The sequence below is a fragment of the Dromaius novaehollandiae genome, chromosome 1, assembly GCF_036370855.1.
Source record: "Dromaius novaehollandiae isolate bDroNov1 chromosome 1, bDroNov1.hap1, whole genome shotgun sequence".
NCBI lineage: Eukaryota > Metazoa > Chordata > Aves > Casuariiformes > Dromaiidae > Dromaius > Dromaius novaehollandiae.
Window position 1 is genome coordinate 202,368,743 of NC_088098.1, and position 21,990 is coordinate 202,390,732.

At 38.1% G+C, this 21,990-nt stretch overlaps 1 protein-coding gene across 5 annotated transcripts in view; it reads right to left on the minus strand.

Moving 5' to 3' along the window:
- Nucleotides 1-842: 842 nt before the first annotated feature.
- GRIA4 (glutamate ionotropic receptor AMPA type subunit 4) overlaps nucleotides 843-21,990 on the minus strand; it is a 225,698-nt gene continuing 204,550 nt past the window's right edge. Inside the window, exons 14-17 of one of the 5 annotated variants that reach the window (XM_064505080.1) lie at nucleotides 11,552-11,666; nucleotides 9,072-9,206; nucleotides 7,523-7,705; nucleotides 1,920-1,978 (exon numbers count right to left, since the gene is read on the minus strand). In XM_064505080.1, the coding sequence (XP_064361150.1) occupies nucleotides 7,571-7,705; nucleotides 9,072-9,206; nucleotides 11,552-11,666 (385 nt within the window). In that variant the 3' untranslated portion in view covers nucleotides 1,920-1,978; nucleotides 7,523-7,570. Of the gene's footprint in view, nucleotides 1,979-7,522; nucleotides 7,706-8,958; nucleotides 9,207-11,551; nucleotides 11,667-18,825; nucleotides 18,941-21,990 lie in introns of all 5 variants that reach the window. The other 4 variants (XM_064505079.1, XM_064505078.1, XM_064505081.1 and 1 more) reach the window with 4 other exon arrangements.

Below are 21,990 nucleotides of genomic sequence, written 5' to 3' on the forward strand. Positions count from 1 at the left end.
TCATGTGGGTAATGCTCTTTTTTTTTTCTTTTTTTTTTCTTCCTGTGCTGCAGGTGTTGAGTGTTGGTCATTGTTAGGTATCGTTAGGCTCCACGCTGAGCCTAAGCTCCTGTTTGTGATGGTGGAGTCACAAGAAGCACTAGCCACAGAGGCTTAGAAGAAATTTAAGCTATATGAACATGACACGGTGTGAGCCTGGCAAAATCATGAGGTCATCAGAAACTATGATTAATCCAGGTACAATCTGATTTGAACAGTCCAGGCTCTGATATGGAGTTGTTACACTGGTGGCAATGCTTTTGATTTGGAGACCAGTTCAGTGGCCAGGAGGAATAGCCATTGCATCAGATGAAAATTGTTGCAGCTTTCCAACTACAGCAATGACTAGTCCTGTAGACATTTAGCTTTTACTGAAGTGGTGCCTGCTAGACTTTTCTTGGAGTTTCTCTGGAAAGCTGGATCATGAAAATGTGGGTTGTCTGGTTCCAAGAATACTACAGCTATCAAATCAGTTAAAAAGACTATCATTACTACTTTCCTGGTTCCCTAGTATCACATCCCTCTAACTACCCACAGAACAAACCCTATCACTGAATGCTTTCTTAATGTACTAGAAAAGAGCTTTAAATATTAGTAATAAAATTCATAGTGAAAAATAATAAAATACCCTTAAAGATTAGAATCCTTTCTCTCTAAGGACTTCAAAACACTCCAGAAATGTGCAGGAACTCAGATAAGGTGTCAGATAAGGTCCTGCGTTTTGTAGTAAGAAATTAACCACCTTATTCTATTTTCCAGGTGACATCCCTAGTGTTCAGAAAACAACTCAAGCTGTGTCAATATTATAAGAACGTTTGTTGTTTTATTCTTTTTGGTGGGTACAAAAACCACAGTTTCTTACACAGAACAAGATTATAAATAATATCTATAACATGAGTGACCCGTAGTCTCTTTTGATTCTACACTGCAGACTGATGATGTACTCTAAACATTTTTTCATTTTGTTTCTTGTAGTTAGACAGATGCAAATCGCTGGAACACAGAATGATGGAACAGAATGAAGGTAACAGCAAACAAGAGGATGACCAACGACTTTTATATATATAAAAAAAAGTCTCTCAATTTTATTACAGTGATGGCATTTTATATCAATTATTGCAATGAATTGTTCCCTAAGATGGTTAGAAAAAAGAATTGTGTTGTCCTCTACCGAATTTACATCAGTTAAAAAGCAAGCATGTTTCAATATTCCTCTTTTTTCAAAGAAAATGTAAATAATTTCTTTATTTTTTCACAGGATTTACATATTTATTATTTTCTTATCACAGTTTAGTGACTCATTTCTACAGCTGAACAGCTGAATATTCTTCCATTGTATATATTGATGTTCTGGAGACACAGGTTAGCATGTTCATTGACTTCTATAGCTATTTTTCTGTCTTTGTCAAGACAAAGACCAAAATGTTGTCCTTTCTGAGCATGTTCTTCACAGTTTAATGCGCTAAATTGGCAAGTCTTATTAGTTTTAAGTCCACTCAAGTGAAATTTGTTGCTGTTAATACACCCTTCCCAGCCCCCTCCCCCCAACAAAACTAAATTATGAATTTTCCTGATATAAAATCTGAGTTTGGGTTTCCGAGCTGAGCTCATGCACACATTGTTGCTGATGATGTCTGGCGCATTTGGACGTACTTCCCTTTCTCAGCCAAATTATTAGTTCATCAATGACACTCCCATGTCGTTACAGTCTGTGCTGTGTTCCCATCAGTCACCAACACAGTTTAATTAAGGCACTCAATTATTTTTTTGGTTTTTATGGTAGGTCCGATGCGATTACAGCCAATCCTGAACTTTGTCTAATTGCAGTTCCAGTATGCATGGCCTTTGGGCAGTCGGGAGTCAATACACGGCCATTTTCTCCTACGCTCCCCGTGATGGATAATCTGGCTTTGTTTCTTATGGCTTCAGAAAAGGTAAGCTGGGATCAAAGAAAAGGAGAAAAGAAGAAAGTGTTACAATGTTTCTATCCTTCAACAAACTGGGACACAACAAACACCAAAATATTAGATTTTAGACATCTGCATTTCTTCAAGTTAGCATTAAAAATAATTATTTTATATATATATATATAAAAGATACATAGATTGCATTTAAGAATAATAGGGGGAAAATGCTAGCAATTCTGAGGTTATATTTTATTAAAATTAAATCCTTATCGATTAAACATAAAATCCCAATTTGATCAGAAAATTAACTGAAGAGGAGATACCTTCATCTAAACTGCTTCAAACTACACTTACATGCAGTGAAATGAGAATCAAGACTTTTATGAAACTGAAAGCATTAATATCTGTAAATAAAGTTATGCACAACTGTTTGCAGGTTTAGACCTTCAACTTGGTATTTTAAGAAAAAATATGACTAATGAAAATTGCTTATAAAATGATATCCAAGCTATCTTTCTGAAAATTCCCTGGATTAAACCTAAAGAAATTATTGCTTCTATATACAACTTGTATATTTAGTATCAGTAAATCAGAATTTCGTTTCATAGATCTTTTCCTATAATTAGGGAAGGTGGGAACTTTCAAAGGAAATGGAGGTTATTGAGAGAAAATACAATTTTCTATAATTTTCTACATTAGGTCCAAATTTTCCACAAGAAGGTTTAGATTTTTGCTACCTTAAAATCTTTTCCTTCAGGTAACTCAGAATAAAATATCATGTTTGGAGACTGACTGACTCAAGGAGAAGACTCTTGTTAAAGAAAAGTAAAAGATTTATAGTTATTCCTTCTAATTTTAGCCATCAGTAATCTAGTCTAAAAGAACTGTTTCTCTCATGTGACAATAGAAAAATCCAACATGATTAGCTTAGACTAAATTATTTCTAGATAGCTAAGTTTAGGGAGATAATTCCCATTTGTTTCAGCTGAGTTTTACATAAATCCAGTTTTCCTGAGCTCCTTTCCCACCTCATGAAAAATGGGGTCTGGATATGTCAGTATTCTCATTTTCCTTTTGTGGCTGTACATCATATTGAGATTTTTCTTTCTGGTCCCCATGGGTTACATGACCATGTTAACTCATGGATCCATAAGAGTATGATATATCAGCACAGCTGTCAAGAGTCTAGGGTCAACCAACTGAGTAAGGACACCTGCAACATCAGGCATCCAAACTGCAATAGTTTGAAACAGTTTTCAAAGAGATTATTAATCAGTGGGGAATTTTGATTTATAGCTAGTGGAAGCTCTAACCTATGCAACTAATGTAATTGGTGTGCAGGACTGCAATATGAAATACTGATTGGGAAAAGTGAGAGACAGAAGGGTGCATTCACAAAGGAGCAAAGGGATAACAGACATTATAAAATCATTTTATTTGCCCTTATTACAGATCTCTGTATTTAGGTAAGAGCTTTGTGCTCCTGAGTCCAGCTTCTCTTTCTGAGTTAGCAGTAAAATCCTATGCTGGTCTTTGATAAGCTAAATTTATTCTTATATGTGAGTGGTATGTATAGATTTAATAATATATTAATATATTTATATTTTATAGATTTAATAATATATTAATATATTTAATAATACTGATATAGGAGGTTCCTTAAAACCCCCAAGTGTTTCCACTGCTTCTGGGTGCAGTTCTATGAGTGAAAATGCACCCGTGTAATTAAATATTGTATTGCTATTATTAACTCCCTCAAAGAAGAGTCCTCCAAAATAAAACTACCTTACAGCACAGTAAGAAGTTGGATATAAAAGCGACATTCCAAATCAATTACCCTAAAAAGCTCAGCCCTCATAAGCAGCCTAATTCAGGAAAAGGCCTCAGCATAGAGAAGGCATTATGGCATTCCCCTTAAGATGAAAAACTTGGGCCTTGCTAGTCTTCAATTGCAGTGTTGAAGTCATCCTTTCAAAAGTTTCTCTGATGCCACTGTACTCTGTGGCAAGGACTGTTGCTGAAAGTACCTTGACCTAATTCAGTAGCTAGATACAAAGAATGATATGTAAGTACTTAGGCAGCAGGGACCTAAACCCATACAGAGACTTCTGCTGAATTCCAAAAACCTCAATTACATCCAGAAGCAAATGTGAAACTGCATATGCAAAGCACAGATACAATGCAATGTGGTGTAGCTCCACACACTGCATGTCCAGAGTGCCATTGCAAATGTATTTTGAGGATTGGCAATTGCCAACCAAAATGCACAAAATGTTTCTTGGTCAATAGCAAGAAAAAGAAAAATTTCTTCTGTCAGGAGTTTTGGGGAAGGGTGAGAGCCAAATCAAAGCTGGACTGCAGACTTTGTTGGAAAAGGGGGGGGCCTACTCCATACTTGCTAAACTTTCCAGAAAGCTGTCATTATGTATCAGGATCTCTCCATCAATTTAATCAGCTGTCTGTTCATGACCATTCAGAGTTAGCCACTGGGAATATGGGATATGTGAGTTATGCATAATTTAATGCTTTTGTAGCCCAATCTATATAGCTGGGTCATTGACAAGGCATCCAGAGCAAAAAGACAGTAAAAAGTGATCCACAAAAATAGAGCAAATGAGAATACTGAAGGCTTTCTCAGCAGCCTTCTCTGAAATAAGAGAAAAAAAGCTACAACAAGATAAATTCTGTCTTCTCACAGCAGAGATTAAGAACAACTCAGCAATTTAACACAGGAAATAATCAAAATAGTTAACAAAGCCAGTACGATCAGGTCAAATTTGTATTCAGATGATGCCGTAAAGCAAGGTAACCAAAGAAGTTCCTGAGTTATGCTTTAAACTAAGCTATGGGTAATAAGCCAGGCTGATACTCTGCTTAATTGTGCTGTTACACTTTCAGCTTTATGACCTAGCTGCATAAACAGTTTCAGGAGAGGCTGGAATGAGAGGGAAAATTCTTGGTATTTACTGTGATAAAAGTAACAAGGGAAATGGTGAAAGTCTCTGTGCAGTAACTGTACATATTTAATAATGATAATGTATTTTCAAATTTTGCCATTAGTTTTGACTGAATTAGTTGTTGTGTTAATCATGGAAAATACTGCCTGCCTTGCTCTCATTAGGAAATAGTATTTTAGGACACTGATAACCTCAGCCTATGTAATACAAATCTTCTAGTCTGGGTTTTTTTATTGCTCTAACATCTCTAGTAGCTGGGTCATATGGAGACGTCTTTGGCACAATATTTAAGGTAAACTTTAAATGATTTTTTCTATGTTGAATATGAAACTAGAAATAAAAAAAATGTCAAAATAAGTGCACGGCATGTTTTCAGAGGTATCTTGTAGCATTTAGCTTTGTTTGTAATTCATTTTGTAACTTTCTAATAAGTTTCTTTCTAATTAATTTGGCTAATTACAAACAACAGCATACAATGGGAGAGCACCAGAAGGCAGTCGAACTTGAAGTGGGTGCATGAGCTCCATGGCATACTGCAGAAGGCCTTGGAGACCTGCTGGTAGTGACTGGATGGACACTGTGCAGCCACACCTGTGTTAATCCCTTAAAAAGCCTATGGTGTCACCTGATGTGAGGAATTCAGTAGGCATTTTCAGCAGAGTAGCTGGAGACAAGGATGTTAGGCTCTGCACCATTTTCAGGTTATCAGGTCAATCAGTATGCTAAGGACATAATACTGATATGCAAAAATGGAAAACTGCTGATCAAGGGAAGAGGGAGCGACAGATTCTTCCCTAAAGCAAACTTCCTTTCACGCTGCCTTCGGTAGGTGTAATAGCTTGCTATTGCTTCTGAATGTCTTTGTACCAAACATACAGACCAGTCCTAAATTTTCATTTGCTGTTGCACACACAGGTGAATTTCCCTGGGACAACTCACCTTTTACTGGATTAAATTAAAAGAAGAAAACACAGTGTAAGTAATGAATATTAATTTTAAAGTGGGCTATTTAAGCTATTTTATATTAGTTTAACTTATAAACTATTAAAACTATTTGATATCAGCTTAAAAATCAGATCTGTGTTGATTATTCATGCAGGTTAGAACTGCCAAGCATCTTTCCATATTAGCAAATTTTAGTCCTAATGCAATCCTTTAATCCTTGGGTAAGCAAACATATCCAAGGTTTTGCAATGCATGAGACAGACATAGTACTAACATGCAGAAATACATGTAAATAGTATCGTAGGCTCTGTATCACTATCAGCTAACAGAGTCCATGATTAGGATGTGTATGAACAGATGACATGATCAATCTGCACAAAGCAATTCACATAGGTAACCACTTATTGCTTGCATGGCTAAAGAAGGCTAAGTATTGATAGGAGAGTATAAGCTGACCTCAGCAGAAGTCCATATGGTGAAATTTCTCTGGTAAGTATTGTACCAAAAAAGCAAAGTAGCATGAGCAATTTTACAATCCATTAATATTTATGTTTGAAATTTCAAAGTTATTTCTTTTTTTTTTTGGTTTTTAAATATCTGTACACTAAAATGTTTTCAAAAGGTTATTAGAAGTTTTCACTGACCCAAACATGAGTTTTCAATAAAATAAAATGTTCATGTTGTCTATATATTTTTTCCTATAAAAATTCACCTCTCTGTTGCAAAAAGTCCCTCAAAAATCCGAACTTTAGAGAAAGGTACGTATGCACTTTGCATAAAAAGCCTGAACTCAATCAGCTCTAATTTTTAATCAAATAAAAAAGTAAGACTTAAATAAATTCTACAATATAATCCTTGTTGCATTAAGTTCATAGATCTTGGAAGGAACTCAAGGGGCCATCTAGTCATGTCTCATTTAACTTGCTAAGCCAGGTCAGTATTTGAATGAAAGATTTGGGGGTTTTGTTCATTTTCTTAAGAATACATTTTGGATGGATTCTATTTTGTAAACTTGATAATGAATGTGCTTTTTAGGGCTTTTACTGTTGAATTAAAAAATAAGTTTTCAATATTTCTTGGATTTGTTTTTGAAAAAGGCTTTCAGTTATATGTTATAATTGGAACTCCTTGCTTTGCTCTGTGCACCTTTTTTTCTTATACTGGACTGGGAAACCTCTCAGTTATGAGCACGTCATTAAAGAATTTCAGGAGAAGAGATCTCTTCATTTGCATTTTGCATAATTATTTGCACAGGTTTATTTCTTTTTAAGACCCTTGTTACTGAGAGTCAGCAGTGAACTTGGGAGATTGTTTAATATTAGCATCTGGAAGTCCTGAGTTAATGAACGTTGACCTATACTCCTGGAGTCATCTTGACATCTACTTATCTATGTGGTTCATCAGCACGCTGGTGGCTGCTAGTATTCTGATATGTTCTAGAGGTTTGGCTTTTTCCTTGCTTATTTATATGCCTCACATTTTCAGCAGTGAACCAAGTGCAGAGTTAAGATTTTCTACATGGGGAGATTAGGCTCTATTCCAATTAGAACATACCCAGAGTCATGCTGCCTTGTACAAAAGGGAACAAAAGAACACTACACACAGACAATATGTTTGGGATAGTTTCCCGGCCAGTGCACACCAAGCCCCCTCCCTCACCTCCGGAGAACCCACCTATTCCTTGCAGCGCTCCAGCTATCATGCTCAAACACCATTCTCTGTTCACTCTGTGTTTGTTCTGTACTGTAAGGTTCTGTATTGTACCGGCTGTGCCTTTAGTCTGTAAGCTCCTCGGGGCAGGGACCTGTTTTTTGTTTGGCACACTTCACCTATTGTACAGCGCCGTGTACTCCAGCGCTATATAAATAATAAATAAAAAATAATAATTGTATCTACAGTTGTTTCCTCTTAAAATTTTTCTAGGTGGCAATGTAAAATTTCTATTCTTCATTTGTTTTTCCTTAGTTTTTGTTTCTTACTTCCACTACAGGGAGGGCTCAGTGATTTCAAGAGATTATAGCTCAGACTTTTTGTTAAAAAGATGATGTGCAGTGTTGTTAATGGCAAGGAAAAGAGAGTTCTACATTGCCAGTGCTAGGAAGTTACGGTCCTAGCTGCATATTCTGTTATAAAGCAGCTAGTAGAGTTTGGGAGCTATGTAAAAGTTATGTTTAGAAACTCAATTTACTACTCCGTGCCGTTTCCAAATGTCACAGTGTTGATTTGACTAATGATTAGTTAGCAAGACACTCACTGCATGGACGAAAAACAGTACGTTAGTAAACCTTCCCTGCATGCCTGTTCAAGGCTTCTACACAGGATGCATCACAGCAACATCAGCATTTCAGTCTCTGAAATCACTGCGTGAACATCTAAAATATACTAGTCCTGAGCAAGGTAAGAGGGTACATTAGTCTAGTGGAAGCTGAGGATTATAACTGAAATCTTTTCACTGGTTAGACCTTTTTGTGATTATTGTAGTGGATAAAGTTTGATCTGAAGCAGGGTACTGTGAAACAAATGCCACATGTAATCAGCATAAAACAGGTATCAAAGGGAGGGTGCAGGAATAGGGTGGGGAAGGGGTAGAGAAGGTAAAAAAAACATTTAGACCTCATGTTACAGTGCTCTGTCTTCTGTTAGTCTTAATAATGGTTCAGTGACACTGCCTATCCTAAATCTTCACTATAGCAAAGTCCCAGTTAGGGCTAACACTGAATAATAATTGATTATAGTAATTTATCACTATTAGAATGCAAATGATTAGGAAAATAGACTGGCCAATCAACTAAATAAACACTGGCCCTCTGAGCACAACATTTTTTAGTACCTAAAATTTCAAATAGCTGTAATCTCCCAACTGATTCAACAAGATCGAGTTGTTAAAAATGTATTGTTGTTAAAAATTCCTTGCAATGCAGATGTCTATTAGCAACATAGAATAGTATACTGTACATCTGCAGCCAAAAAAACTGAACCACTTTGCACTGGAGTTTTCCAAAATATAAAGCTCTGTTTAGAAGCAAGCATTACCACCACTGGACAGACATGTCACAACACTGCGTTACAAGATGCATCACCCACTCACTGTAGTAGGCCCTAAGTCCTACCCCTAAATTTTAATACTTTCGGTTCCATATACGTTGTAACCTTCTCTATAAGTTGCTAAATTCTGGGTATTCTGCGAGGAAGTTGGGTTAAAAGTCTGTGCACTCTTTGCCACCTTCATTCGTTTCGCCTCTGCCCTGGACTTGTAACAGAACTCTATCAAAGCCACCAGCATTGCCAAGCCCAAGCCTCCAACCAGAATGTAGAAGACTCCAGCAACGTTGCTGAGACTCAAGGCACTCGTCTTGTCCTGAGGAAACAGAAGCGGCACAGTTAACCATGGAAACAAAACACCCCAGGAGCACAAGCTACACATTAAATATCAGAAATAGAAATAGATAACAAAGTTTAAATGAAATTAAATGACAATCGCTTACATACTTCTCAACAAATTGACCTATCTGGATCTATAGAATGTATTTTAGTTTTTCTGGTCAACATAAAAGTATTATGAGTATGTTACCAGTATATCAGGATGTTATTGCGTACTTACTAAAGAGCTGCAAAATGTCACTTCCACTAACTGGAGAATTAAACAATGACATCTCTTCCTCTCTTTAACACTGATATGAAACTGTATTTACACAAAGCTCTTTAAAAGTTTTGGAATCCGGAAAATCATTTACATCAGACAGGACTTTGCTTGATTTTTAGCAAAACACAAATTTTACTTATGGTAGCATTGCTGTTAATTTAAAAGATCCAGACTAACTTTCTGATACTTAAGTAACAGGTGAACATAACATGTGAGGCTTAAGTTGTTCCTTTGGACAAATACTTCCTTTGAAAGTGCACACTGTACCATACACATCATGATATATTTGCCTCTTACCAATTATTGTATTTTGTTTCTATTTTATTATAGACACAGCTCTGGAACATGCCCATGGACTACTAAGGCTGAGTACATTAAAAATAATACAATTTTAAATAACAATTTATTAAATCTGACACATTGTAATTTAGAAACCAGTAATAATCTTCTTTAGCAAATTATTAAATATACATCATTTTATAAATGATCACCTTTTCGGACTTATTGTAGTAACTAACTATTCTACATTTCTCTACACTTCACTGACTATGAATCATGTATTTTATGATTTGAAAACTATGTGCATTTTTAGCACAGTTCTCAAGGAACTCTTTGAGAATTGACTTCAATGTATTACTACACTGTGTACCTTAAGATATTTGTAAAACTTTATTCTTACGCAGACTACATAATTTTTACCTAAAGTAAGGAGAGTACTTAACTTCTGATTGTAATCTGTATGAAATTTTAATTTATGATGAATGCTAAATATTTGGATATTTAATTTAAAGATGCACTATTTACTGTGTAAATGGCAGATTAGTAAAGTAACAATTCCCACGAATATTGCTGTATAGAGGTCTAAATTTGAGTCCATGGTGATGTGGGCTTATAGGCTGGATTCTGCTTTGTCTGTCTCTTTTTAGCTGGTTAAGAACAGCCTGAATATCTTGGAGGTGACCATTTTCTTCTAATGTAAATTGCTAACATGAAGCTTTTGAACAAGGAAAAGGCAGAATTGAGAAAGACTGGATCTAACATATAGTGGATCGAGGCTTCCTCGGCTGTCATTTACAGGTACTCTGCCTGAGTGGGAACTGCAATTCTTCTTGATGGATTTTCATTCCTTTCTCAAAACCACTTGCCAGATAAACATGTGGGGCATAGAAGTTTACTTCCCAGTTTAATTTTACCCTTTAGCCAGCAGAGTAACTCTTAGAACAAGAGCAGCAGGAGTAGGGAGCAATCAGTCACTGCCTGTCGTGCTTCCCTTTCAGCTCTGGGCAACGCAAATTGGCGTGGAGACGGCGGCACTACGAAGAAATTGCAGCCTTCCAGAATATAGGGCTGGCACTAATTGTGGTGCTTCCAAGTGATCAGAAAAATAGCTACTTCTGACGTCTGTCCTCAGGAGAAATAGAGAAGGCTCCTCTCCCTGAAGCTGTGAGGATTACAGTTTGGGAGTGGAGTCAGGTAAATCCTGGAAGCTGTAAAAATCCATTAATTGTTGAAGCCTTTCACTTGAAAGTTCAACTTATGTCTTCCCTTGCTCCCGAAGGAGACAGGGACCTTCCTAATGGGATTCAGGCATAGTCACCCTTGGCACAGTGGTGAAAGGAAATCCTTTCTATTAGAGTTTCTCCTTTTCAGAAAACATCCTGAGGCAGGCCATCTCCTAAAGGAGAAGGTGTGAGTGAAGCAGGGCAATAAACTGTTTAACGGTAAATGGGGAGTGTACATCCCACCTAGAGAGGGAGACACCAACTGACCCACCTTGCCTCCACCAAAATAAAACAACTCCCTTGTCATTCTTCTGCAGATGCCCTTAGCAGGTAGGATGATGTGAGGTGATTTATGATGACTTATATCATTGAAATCCTTAAAAAGAAATAGTGCTTCTTTAAATTAAAGTGTGACCCCATCAGTATTTAAGGCAAGATGGGGTGAGGCCGATTCATTCTGTGTCTACAGCTGCTTATTTTATTTCCATGTCATTTTGCTTATTACTCCCTTTACTGCTTTGTGAACACGATAGTAGGTCCCGAACTGCAGCGACTGACCTTACTTCCAGAGTCCTTGGGTCCACATTCACCTTTATCGTACCACCATTTGTTTTTCAGCTTGTCTAAGACGCCTGCCTCACTGAGTTTCAAAACGGCAAGGTTTACAGGAGTTCTTCACGTGGAAAATAACATAAATAACATTATATATGTTATTTTATGTTATTCAAGTAAAACTACATAGAATCGCATTGCAAAGTGACAGAGCAGAGGCCACAGTGGGTGCTATGTCATGTACTGTTGGCCCAGGTTTAGAGACAGACATATGACCGGGACCTGCTCCATCGCTTTAGGTAACAGGCACATACTGCTGGGGAAGATTTGTAAATAAATAGTATGCAATTACTGTTAACCCAAAACTATTGGCTTAGACACATTAACAACATACTCTTCAGAGACATATATAATGCAACCAGATATATGACTTAGAAAACATATTCATTTGTGTTCCTTGACTTGGCTATAGCTATTTCATTTACTGCCCTCAAAATTATGCTGGCAAGAGAAATGAGCTGCTTCATGCAGCTTGCTAACCATAACCAAATGGCACAAATCTATAATCACCCTTCGTGCAGAACACCCACTGACGTCAGTACATCTGCGTGCAGAGAACTTGCAGGGAGGTGTAAGGCCCTTGTTTTCAGCTAAGAAGAACATGACAGTCAATATTTTATTTGCATTTCCACTTTGAACATTATTTTCAGTTCAAAGTCTTTCTTTAAATCTCCTTTATTCAAATAAGTCTTGCAGGGGTCCCAGTCTGACAATAAATAATTACTTGGAATATCTTCTCTTATTTATGATATTTGCTGGGGATGATGCAATTGAGTTTAATATTGAGATGAAACTAGTATTATGCCTCAAAGTCATGAACTGCTATGGTTTTACACTGAAGTTACTTAAGCTCAATGAATAATCTCAGATTGTTATGATAATACCCCACTTTATGCAGTTGCAGCAGTTTTATTTTCTAAAAAATTATGAAAAAATTAATGGACCTATTTTATGTATTTTGAACTTCAAATCATTGACTGTCAAATTCTTAAAATGGCATGTATCTAAATATGTATTTATGTGCAGGTGTGCATGAAAATACAATATACATATATCAGAGAAGAAGGTAGGTAAACAGAAACGGTATGTGATAGGTAGGTTTCTGGTCATATCATATGACACAGAAATTGATCTTGTATGTGCCACCAGATTTCTGTGATAAAATTAATCTCTCGTAATGCACTATAACCCATACATTGCTAAAGAGTTAGCTCATAAAATCAAGGCTTAAAGTAAAAGATAAATAAATAAAGCAGTGCAAAGAATAATTAGTGTAGCGTAACTGACTGAAACTACTAAAATAATTATTATGAAAGAGAATAAGGGGCTTGCAGTTAGGTTTTTTAACTGCAAATCCCAAAATGCTTATTTATAAATATATTTGTGTATATATATTTAATATACATATAAACCTCCCCCCATAACCTTGTGTCCTACTATTAGCTTTAGGGATCCTGGCTTTTAACACTTTCTGATTATTCTTTGTTTATATATACATAAAGGGTGGGATTCACCTCACCTGTTTTTCCATGCAAAAGTTATGCTCCAAGCTTTGATTATCTGTCCAGGCTTCCCTACAGTTAAAAGGAAGAGATAGGTACCTCCAAAAGTTGATTTTAGATATCGATTTTAAGAAAGGATGAATTGCACCCTAGAAATGCCTGTCGCTTCACTTACTACTGAGGAAGCCTAGGTGTCATGCCCAAATCACAATTTTTGGCAACTACAGTTGGGTGAGAGGCTTCCCAGTTACTTTCAAGTGATCCCTGTAAATACAGAAAATGCGTCCTCCACTTTCCAAATCCCACACATTGTATTCATATGGAACATGCTGCTTCTAGCACAGAAAATGCCTGTTTCTTGATTTTTTACAGTATTTAAACTTACATTTTGTGTTCAGGCTTCCTGGCAGCAGGTTGTGCAGGTTGAAGGTGGAATATGAGAGTCCTACAGCTGTGAAATTAGTGGGTAGCAGTTTGTGATGCTGGCAAGTAGCCTGCCGATATGATCTTCTATTTGCTTCTTGCACAAGTGTGAAATAATTAACATTATTTGGATAGTCATCATCTGTAACAAGCCATGAATTTGAATAGTACCACATCTCCTACTCCCAGCAGTGTAGCAGGAGTAGTTACGAGCAAGATAAGGGACATCCAGGTGCTGTTCTCACATAGAAAATCAGAAGTCTGTGGAGTTGCTCCAGATTAAATTGGTGGAAGTGATGTGATAATTATGACTCTATACGAACTATCAAGAACAGCAGCAAGCTGGAGCAAGTCAAGAAACAGATGTCTCCTACTCTTTTGCTTGATATTTCAGCACAAAGAGATTTTAAGTATATAAAACCTGATATAAGTAGGGATTTTTTCTTCTTTGCTTCTGTAGTTCTTTTAATGTCATCCTTTCTGCATTCTCTCTGAGAGGAAGCTCTCAGGTTTTCCTTTGGGAAAAGCCACTAATTTCACACTTAAAGTTGCCAAACTATCTTCAATATATAACTGACCGCAATGGCAGTGGCCAGGATAGATGAGGCAATTAACACTCTTCACTGAAATGCAGCCAGTGATGTGTCAGAGGCCACAGCCCCTTGCTTCCCTGCTCTACTTTTTTGTTGAAACCTGTCCTAAATCAATGCCCCGCACAAGCTAAGGGAAACCTGCCCTCTGCCCCTGAGGCTTTGTGATGAGACATGATATATCCTTTTAATTGCCGATCACACAGTCCTATCTGCCATGAGGAAAAGGCAATTTGAGCTAAATTTAAAACTGCTCTATGCTTTCAAAATGTTTTTTTTACCCCATTTTGAATCATCCAGGTGTGGTGGGATAAGTGTGCACCCAAACTAATAAAAGAAACCCAGACTGAGGGGCTACAGAGTTGAAAAAGAACATTTTAGCTTACACTTTTCAGAACAACAACATATATACCTATGTTTGCAATCATAAGAAGTGATTGCAGGCACGGGGACTTTAGTGTATTTTAGGCTTTTTGCTTGTTTGTTTTTACATTTTAGTAGTAGATTTTCAACAGCTCCTGTGGGAGTGAAATGTCCAAATTATCTGGGCTTTCCGTGCAAGTTGCTCATTGAGGCATCTTTTCTTTCTTTGAAAATCTCCTGTTCAGAGGCATCATTTTGACCATGCCTGACAGGAACTCACAGACTACAGCCTATTTCGACACTGCTTATACAATTGGTTGGTGAACAGTCCCACTGACATAAAGGGGGCAGGAGCTATAAAAATAAATCTGGCCTTCTGTATATGAGCAAGAGCAATGCCCTTAAGATATATACATGGGATAAATCTAGCATCTAGAATTAAATTTCCCATCAAGTTTCCCATCAAAATGACAATACAGAGTTTTTCTTAAGTTGTTGAGTGATTCTTGTATTAATAGTGTTTGGCTAAATCTTCAGCTAGAATAAAGTGACGGAGTTCATGAAAGTCAGTGTAGTTGTTCCAATGTACAGCTGATGAGAATCTGTTGTGTTCTATATGTACAGGATCCATTTGCCCCTAATTCATGTAAGGATAACGTAAGAAAAATGCTAACTAAAATTGCCCTTGATATATGGAGAAGAATTTGTCCCATGTAGCCACAGAGCAAAAATGCTGTTTGACATAGCATAGGAGACCCTGTTCTTCCACTGAACAGGAATAGGGACACGTCCTGAAATCAGTGGGGATGCAGCCTGACCTGGGCTCAGGGTTAGTGTTCTTCTATCTGTTTATCATGTTATCAGCCCTTCTACCTCCCTTCTAGGCTTCTTACTCCTTTCCTCCTATCCTGTCTTCAGTCACTTGCTGTTGGAAGGGTTTGTTTTTAATAGCCTAAGGCTGGGTCTTGAGCCAGCAACGTCAAAGAAATCACAGTGCCTTGAAACAGCACTAACAAAGTCCTGTGTGTAGTTGTGTACAGGACAATGAACGGGAGTTATAGCATTTAAATTACAATACTGAGTGATTCTGAAACCAGTACTGAATTTTAGTAGACAAGGATCTCAAGGATGCAGACATGATTACACTTGAGGAGCATTTTCCTTACCAGCTTGTGGCCAGGCCATTAATTAAGTGTAAGGTCAGTCTCATCCACTGAATGAAAAACAAGGAACACTGTGTTCTCCTGAGGGCTGCCAACAGCATTTGAAGGACTGCTTCATCAGTACCGCTTCTTATTAACCCACAGTTTTATAAAAATAATGGAATATAATGGCAGAAGCTGTCTTTAGATACATCCCCTGAAATGATGATAGTGTACAGTTAAGATCTGAGGTAATACTTTCAAAAGCACTCAGATGACTTAGATACCTCAGTTTTATCATCAAACATTACTTAATTGTTGAGGCCACTAAACCACAGGGTGAGTCAGTGTCAGCTATATAGGATAATACAGTCCTCTTGAGGAAGTGATAACCGCTGTTCGCACAAGGTAGCTCTGTGAACTGTTTTTCTGAATTACGGAAGACTTTTCCTTAAACTAGATGGAATGAACATAAAGGAGGAGGCTAGAGATGACCTTTTAAGACCAAAGAATGAAGGTAGGAAAATCCTTGTTTGTTACGTGTATCATGTAAGTGATACAAACTTTTGGAGAACTGTTGAGATCTCATGAAACCCACTGATTACTGTAGTCCACTGTACAGTCATGTAGGATCATTCTGGGCCTAGAATGTCCTATACTGGCTAGTGAACCTCAAGTATTAACAGCACAGTTGATCAGTTAGGTCTCAGGTGCTGAATTTCTTCTAAGAAAAGGGAGATACTCTTACTCATAACAATAGGATGCACTGTAATGCTGAACAGAGCTGCTAATAAAGTTCAGGTTTTGTTCTTCTTAAATTCTTAGCAATGAAAAGGAGTATTAGATAGACATATTTAAGACTTTAGTTCAGGACCTGTCAGGTTTACAATGACAATTAATTTCTCTAACTATTATTTGATAGCATAAAAATTTAAAATATTTAGAGCTTCACTAACTCAATAGAAAATGGTCTTACTAACTTTAGTTGATCAGATCCCACAAGACTGTTCCTGAACAAGGAAATGGATTTTGAAGATGATAAATGGCTTAAAAACAGCAAATCAGATATTGCAGCAAATTGTGAAGTATAGTAATGCCTGCTTGTTTTCATAATATGACTGGTCCTATGAGCATGGGCAGTGCAGCCATAGAATAGATGCAAGGCTTTCCAGAAACTCTGGGCTTCCTACCTATATATACTATGCTTATGCACAGGTACTTCCTACTCAAGCCTGTAGGCCTGGGAAAGAGTGTGGAGAGAACAGACCTGATAAATCATCCTGTCAGGATGTATATAGTCCTAGGACCACAAGCTGAGCTCCCCCATGTTCCCTATCCTTTGCTAACCTCCCTTGACCACCAGATTTTCTATCACAACCTAAAGTCCTGCCTGGGTCACCTTTCTTTCATTTGCATTGGCAATGTGTTCCCACCTTCCTCCTGCATTCAGTGTGCATTCAGATCCTCCCTGTTTCACCATGGACTGCACTCCTTGCCTTTCTTTTCTGTTTTTTTCCCCAGTCCTTCTTCTGTCACCATCACACCAAACCTGCTCCTTCAGTGCCTTCTAGACACTTTCCCTGCTATGCCTAGTGAAGGCCTGCCCTTCCCTCTCCCTTGCTGCTCCTCTCTTGTTCCTTTGTGACTCAAATCATCAGTGGTTGGTAATCTCAGATAGTAAGTTAAAAGCATCCTTAGTCTACTACCTAGTTTTTATCTCACATTTCAACAACGGTAGGTTTGTGATGGGTGTATTTTGAGAAAATTGAGATATTTTAATGATGTGACACCCTGCCTATGACTTTTTTTAAGATTAAATAAACAACCCCCCACACACATACACAATAATGAAAAACTTGTTTTTTGATTCACATGTCAACTTCCTTATGAGAAGTTGGTGTCTGCTCCACTTGTAGGTAAGTACAATCAAGTTGCATATACATGTGCACTTTGGAAGAGAAAATAGAGACCATTTTTGAAACTGTGACTGCTGGCCAGCAGAGCATTGGGGAAAAATAGGTAGAGCAGTAGGATCAAAGGCAAAGTGTAGAGGATTAGGACAGCAGTTCTGGGTGAGTGCAGAAGAGCCCAAGGGATGGTCCCTGAGGCTAGGACACAGCATGAAAGACCAGGAGGACTAAAGAAGGAGAGAAAACAGTACAAAAAATATATGTAGGCAACTATAAAGAAAGCTACATAAATTGTATATGACAAATCAGTCAAATTTAATTATCCATATCTGACTAGCTCTGTGCCTGCAGTTACCTGTGCAGGTATATATTTATGTATTATCTCATCTATATTATTCACACACAAGCACATAAATATATATTAAAACATGCTGCCTAGCACTGAAGAGGCACTTTTAATATCTTAATCCTCTCTCGCTTCCACATCTTCCACATCTTTACTTCTTTGCAGCACAAAGTAGCTTCTAAAAAGGAAGCTGTTATGAGGCAAGGAGGTGGTGGCACTGGCCACTTGGAAGAACTGGAAATGAGGGAAGAATAACAAGCCATTGTCACCCCAGCCTAAAATTTAGAGGTGGTATCATGTCTGTGAATGCCATGGCAGAGCAAGATGAAAGTTCTGGGTAATTCCTGCCTGGTAAATTATGATAAATTCTCCTAAGGAATGGATTTCAGTTTCTGGGTAAGATATCACACAATTTCAATGTGAAGATATTTGAGTAGAAATTTGCCCTCCTATGTTGGATATTCAGGTAAAAACTACAATTTCTACTAGTATTCTTTGCATCATTAGTGAATCCCTAAACCTGCACCATGTACTGGATTATTTCAGGAGGAAGCCATGCTGATTTGCAACCCCTTCCTTTAATGTCACTGAAAAATTATTTTGGGTTGTACAATATAGTAGAAAATGAGTTAGCATTTGCTCCTGAAGATTTCAAGCTGCTTGTTTACAAGAGCAAGCTTTGAAAAGGCTCATCACAATTTCAGAAGGTTTCTGAGATCTGGCAATAGATCTCATAGCAGAGACTATTTACAAATTGCCCTTGAGAGGCTTAAAAAAAGGCAAATATTTTTGCTTTGACAGTAATTGCATACACCTAAGTTTCGACTGCAGATACCAGCAGTGCTGCAACACTGGTGAGGCTGTTCCATTGCAGGTAAAATCCCAGCAGATGCACCAATTACTTTATATACTGTTTACCCGCTTTTGGTGACATTGAGGCTAACCTTGGAGTCACCTCCCCCGCTGCCACATTCTCCTTTGTCGTACCACCATTTGTTTTTCAATTTGTCCAAGAGGCCTTGTTCATTCAGTTTTAAAACTGCGAGGTTAACAGCATTTCTTGAAACGATAAAACATATTTTGTAAGAAACTGCACAGCTGTTAAGATGTTAGAAGGAATGAGGACTTAAGCTGTTTATAAGCTTGATCCACATACTAAATAAACCTCTCATTTCCATATGTTAAAGCCCTTGCCAGCACAAATAACTTTTGGTACTTTCAAATGGTAAAATGCATTTCAAGCATACAAATGACACTTAGAATGGTTTGACTTTTAGCAAGAAAATGTGATTCTATCAACCAACCCAAACAATCTTTGCAAAATTTTGCTAAAATTCTGACTGGAATTATACATGAATTACACAGATTTATATGAATCTAAATTTAGAATATCAGCGTTTGGTGTGGGGCTTAATTTTTCAAGTACATGGGAAAACATATTCCCGTATACTAAAGAGGTAAGACCCAGATGACCTATGTTAGACACTGCTAGTTGCTGTATCACAGTGAGAGTGGCCCAAGACAAGCTATGGGCTTAGGCTCCAATACCAGGCAGCACAAACAGCTCACACTCTGACTATGATGCTCTCTAGAGCCAGTCAACAGGAACAGATGCACAAAGAGGTGATTGAACTCCTGCCAGTCTGAAGATTCACTGTCTGTTTTAGGCACTTCCATACATTTGGGATGCAGTGTCTAGAGAATGAGTCCCATTCCTCTTGCACAGCCGTTCAGAGGCTTAGCTGGAATGCGAGACCTGGGTTCTAGCTTAGTCCCCGTAACCTTGGAAAGTGTCCTGTCTCCCACATTACAGTGCACCCACTGTGGGGGAGAGGAAGGTGAAAGGTGGGGGACAACCTCTTTTGGAAAACTTGGGCACAGTACAGCCAAGCAGAAACTGAGGCCTCAGGAAGCCCAACCCCAGCCTGTCCACTGGGTGCCAAGACACAAGAAGGTAGTCGGGAGGTCCTGATTACTTCTCCCTGGGGGGTTTATATATTTTATGTTAACACTGGATTAAAGAAGAATCTTGCATTTCTAGCAGCACAGAGGCCTAAGCACAACAGACTGAATGGGTGTACATGCACACACAGAGTCCTGTATCTCATGGTTAGTGCACTTTTTTCAGATAAAATATCAATTTGGGTCTCTCCAGGCAAAGCCTTGCTGATGTCTAGGCTGAAGCTGAGACTCACCACTTCTGTATGAGCTCAAGGCTGTCAGGGCTGTAATGAAAATCAGGCACGAAAGAGACACACCTGGTCCTAGGATGAGGCTGCTTCTGCACATGCTCAAAGATTTTCGTTTGGGTGTACAGAGAGCATTAAGATCGGCTGGCAGATGGTAGACAGTGCAGGTCACTGTCCAAACCCAAATGTAAGGCACCTGGATTTATGTTAGGAACTACGTCACTATATGTCATTTTAAAATTGGTTAATAACTAATCTGCGAAGGCATTTATGCAGCCTTCATCATTTCCCAAGGAAGCTTTGCACTTGTTTAAGTGTAGAACTTCCTGTCTTACTACTAACAGCCTCACCAGCCTTACAAATTTGTCACCTATCCTAATGCTACCTACATCAGTATTTATTCATAATAAACACCGTTTCTATTCTTTTTTGTCTGTGCTCAAAGGTCCCTACTGTGCCTACCAGAAGTGTATACTGCTTTCTGGTGGGCATCTGCCCAGGCTTGCTTGTGGAGGTGGAGAAGGATGTGGAGCAATAGCATCATATTTTTGAGGCACCATTCATCTCCAAGGGGAGAGAAGTATCTGTGATGTCCTCTCAGAGTAACTACTGCTATTGAGGCTGAGAAAGATGGGGCTTCTCTCTCTGAATTTGGTTAATGCTGTCAAAATCTGTCTGTCGGTGCTGTGTAGGGTTGCGCTAGAACTATGTCTGTTAAAGGCATCTTCCACTCATCAGTTATGAAAGGATACGGTGCCCTCAAAAGCCATTGGAGAAGGTCGGGGGAAGAGAGAGATTCTCCAGTGACAGGGGTCTGGCAGGTCTTACAGTGCCAGAAGTCCCAGATCTTGTGATTCACCCTCTCTAGAGACAGCTGGTCACTGGGTCCTGGAGGATCTCTTTCAGTTTTTAGAATGGAAATTTTTTTCTCACTCACTAGGACAAGAATATTCTTGGAAAACCAGTATAGACAACAACATATCACAACTTACGGAGCGTTTCTTCCAACAGAGACACATTAACCCTGGTTATGGGTCAAGTGTCAGCTTTAGGACACACCTCCATTGTCTGGTAACAGCTTTTCTTATAACTTCTGCTGGAACTTAAACAGGTTTTTGCTGGCTGGTCATGAAGTTTGGAAATTGTTTCTATGTAGAACTGACCTTATCTATCTTCACTATAGTTACATTTATATCGGATTTTCAGTACAGATAATGTAATTGCTTGTCTGTCCCTGAAACTGAAAATGGGAACTGTAGGCTTTAGTGGGAGTGATAACAGACTGTTCTTCATGGATAAAGCTTTAAGGGGGATTTAGCAGCCAGGCTGACAAATGTAATTTTATATAAGTGCTCTAATTATGGTTCACACTTCAGATGGAGAGAAGAAATAGCAAAATTGCAATGAAATTGTTCATTTGTCCCTTTTGTTCTCAGAAGCAATTGCTTTTGAACCAGTCATACTTACTACAGACTTTTCTTAATCAGCTTTTCATTTCAGAGACTATGCTTTTGGCCTGTTTGTCCCATTCACAAATTCAACTGTGTGACCAGCTTTGCCTCTTTACAGCCAAAGTTTCCAGTATACTAAATGAGTATGTACCTGATAAACCTGAGTAAGGACTTTAAGACTGAACCATAAATGAAAGATGATCTCAGAAACCCTATTTCTTTGACACTGATCAATATTATTTATTCTGAAAGTCTCTAAGCTAAACAGCTTGAGCCTGCTGTCTACAAAGTCAGTGACAAAATTCCTGCTTATTTCAACAGGAACCAAATCAAGGTCTAACCTAATGCTACTGTGTATAATCATCACACTGAATGGCAATAGCGTAAACCTTGACAGTGCTACAGATGTGGGCAGAAATGATCAGTCCCATAAAAAATGAAATGCATCTCAGCGAAGATCACTAACTGT